The 2,859-nt window shown below is 68.4% G+C and overlaps 1 protein-coding gene across 1 annotated transcript in view; it reads right to left on the reverse strand.

The window, feature by feature from the left end:
- Positions 1-676: 676 nt before the first annotated feature.
- The window catches only part of LOC113490942 (collagen alpha-4(VI) chain-like), a 4,572-nt gene continuing 2,389 nt past the window's right edge, over positions 677-2,859 (reverse strand). The window contains exons 8-17 of the mRNA XM_026867558.1: positions 2,754-2,816; positions 2,590-2,640; positions 2,442-2,477; positions 2,279-2,341; positions 2,141-2,203; positions 1,988-2,023; positions 1,804-1,840; positions 1,137-1,254; positions 948-1,047; positions 677-874 (exon numbers count right to left, since the gene is read on the reverse strand). Of these exons, the coding sequence (XP_026723359.1) occupies positions 719-874; positions 948-1,047; positions 1,137-1,254; positions 1,804-1,840; positions 1,988-2,023; positions 2,141-2,203; positions 2,279-2,341; positions 2,442-2,477; positions 2,590-2,640; positions 2,754-2,816 (723 nt within the window). The 3' untranslated portion in view covers positions 677-718. The remainder of the gene's footprint in view (positions 875-947; positions 1,048-1,136; positions 1,255-1,803; positions 1,841-1,987; positions 2,024-2,140; positions 2,204-2,278; positions 2,342-2,441; positions 2,478-2,589; positions 2,641-2,753; positions 2,817-2,859) is intronic.

The following is a 2,859-nucleotide window of genomic DNA, read 5'->3' on the forward strand; positions in this document are numbered from 1 at the left end:
TCCCCAGGGGGGTTTTGTTGGTGGTGGTGCCCCGGGGGGGCAGGTCCTGGGGGCACCCCAGTGTGCTGGGGCGCTGGCTGCTCTCCACTGTGGGGCAGAAGCGATAGCGGAGACACGGGCGAGGAGTTTTGGGGAGTGACAGCCGCCTGCTCCTGGAGTAGCCAGGGATGGGACCCAGGGATGCTGCAGCCCCCCCCCCCGCCAAAAATCCTCCCCACCCGCTCACCCTGCAGCCTCCTGAGGAAACCCAGCGCCGTCCTCTCCGCGTACCCCACTTCAGGTGGGTGGACTGAGCCTAGGCGCAGGGAGTGGTACCGCCAGGCCGGCAGCGCCTCGGGCACGGCCGCCTCCGGCTGCTCCGTCCCGGCTCGCCCCAGGGAGAGCACCAAGACGCCAAAATCCTCACACCGGCTGAAGGGGCCCAGTGCCCGCCGTGCCTCCCTGTCCCACAGCGCCGTGGCCCCCGTCCCCACCACGAAGAGGACGCGGAGCCGGCGGCCAGAGCTCTGCGGGAAAACGTGCCGGAGGGCCCATGCCACCGTGCCGCTGGGGGATGCTGTGGCCGCCCTGGGCACCAGCGCAAGGCGAAGGCGCTCCCGGAGCTGCTCCCTGGAGCTGAGTGGCCCAAAAGGGACCTCGGCCAAACCCTGCGCTGGGGCAGAGGGGCCTGTCAGCACCAGGGCGATGCGGGTGCCGTGCTGCACCGGATCGGGCCCCGCTAGCCGCAGGTGCTGCAGGAGGCGGTGGAAGAGCTCGCCGACGGCCTCCAGCCTCTCTGCCGGCATCCCCGGGGCTGTGTTGTCCACCACCAAGGCCAAGTCCACGTCCAGCGGGTCAGGGGATGGCATGACACAACCCTCGGGGTGGCAGAGGTCTGGGGAGAGGGAGAGAGGGTGTCAGGGGGGTACACACACCCCCATCCCTGGTGCTGTGCCGGGGCTGCCTACCGAAGCAGAGGACGCAGGGCAGCACCGTGTCCCGCAGCACTGCCGCATCCCCGGCCGGCTCCGCTGCGGAGAGCTGGACCACTCGGAAGAGGCCGTTAACCTGGGCACGAGGCAGAGTCAGAGCTGGGGGAGAAGAGGGCTGGGGGGACCTGAGGACTGAGGTGAGTAGCCACTAGCCCCAAGGCTCACCTGGAAAGCCCGCACCACCTCGGGCAGCGGGGTGAAGGTGAGCACCGCCGGCACAATGCCCAGGGCTTCGTACTGCAGAGCAGCCTCCCCGATGCCATCCAGGTCCTGGTTCCGGCCACTGGTGACGAAGAGGACCACCTTCCTGCCCAGGGTGGCCGGCCGGACCCTCTTGAGCACATGGTGGCCCACGAAGCGCATGGCAGCGGCCAAACGGCCGCGCCGGGAGGAGCGGGTGGGCGAGAGGCGGCGGAGCCGTCCCAGCAGCGCGGCCCCGCTTCCCACCTCCCCGGCACGCAGCAGGTAGGTGGGGGTGGCCGCGTAGGCCAGCATGGCTACCCGAGCCCCCGCCGGGCAACCCAACGGGGAGACCTGCAGGTCCTGAAGCAGCAGGGCCAGCAGCTCCTTCATGCGGGAGAAAAGGGCCGGCGACACCATGGAGGAGGTTTCCAGCACCAGAACGAGCTCGGTGGGGAAGAGCGGGCAGGAAGGCGAGGTGACGGCTGCGAGGGGGTGGTGGCATCTCAGGGGCCACAGAAAAAGCCCCCCCTGGGACATCCTGTGCTCATGGTACCTGCACCCACCCATCCACCGTCACCATCCAGCCGTCCCCTTGTCCCCTCCACCGAGCCAGACCCTGTCCCCTCCCTGCCAGCCCCGCCGCTCTCACCGCAGCTCCGGCGGATGAAAGTCTTGAGCTCGCACAGCTGGAGGGATGCGCAGTCAGGCCCAGCTCTCCCGCCCAGCTCTTCCCAGCAAAACCAGTAAGGCTTGCTGGGGCCAGGCAGCCACCGAGCTCCTCACTGTCCCCCGAGGTCACCCCTCAGGGCCAGGTCCCAGTCCCCAGACCGTACCGTGGAGGGGGGAATGCCCGGAGAGCCCTTCGGGCCCTGGAGCAGCGGGAGAGGAGAGAAATGAAGAAGGAGGAACACGGGACACGTCCCTGCACGCCAGGGCTGGTCGCAGGCAGAAATGAGGCAGGAAAAAGGGAATTTGCAGAGAATCACCATTTCTCCCGGAGGTCCCATGCTGCCGCGGCCACCCGTTTCTCCTCTGCTCCCGGCGTCACCCTGGAAGAGCCCCGAGGAGCTGAGTTGGGTGGGCACGGCGAGGGGGGAGCGGGGAGGGGGCTGCGCCGTACTCACCCTGCGCCCAGGCAGCCCTCGCGCACCCTTGTCCCCCGGGGACCCTCTCTCGCCCCCATCGCCCTTGGGGGGGACACACGGAGGAAGCTGATCTCATCCTTACCAGCACCCCACAAACCCTGACCAGGTCCCCAGGTCCCCTCCTGGCCCCCCACGCACTCACCTGAGCCCCGGGGTACCCCAGCAGGCCCCGAGCGCCCTGGAGGAAGCAGCACAAGTGAGTGGGGCTGGGACAGCCCCCCCCGGCAGCCCCACAGACAGAGAGTGGGTTCATCCCACCCATCCCCATCCCTGCTGCATGCTGGCGGTACCTTGGCACCCTTCCTCCCCGGAGCACCCCGCCGGTCACACCCGCTCTCGCCCTGGGAGGGGAGAAAAATCCCTAAGCAAATTATTGTAGGACCTACACAAACGTCCCTTTTCCCAAAGCTTCCTTGGACACGGCTTTTCCATCCCACGAGGGACAGCACCTTACCAGGGTGCCTTTGGGCCCCTGTGGTCCCACAGTCCCCTTCCTGCCCTTGGCTCCTGCCTGCCCCTGGAAAAGAAAGAGGGGGTGCAGGCTGGGGGTGTGTTTGGGG

The sequence above is a fragment of the Athene cunicularia genome, unplaced genomic scaffold, assembly GCF_003259725.1.
Source record: "Athene cunicularia isolate RWA unplaced genomic scaffold, athCun1 SCF_75, whole genome shotgun sequence".
In the NCBI taxonomy this organism is placed as follows: Eukaryota; Metazoa; Chordata; class Aves; order Strigiformes; family Strigidae; genus Athene; species Athene cunicularia.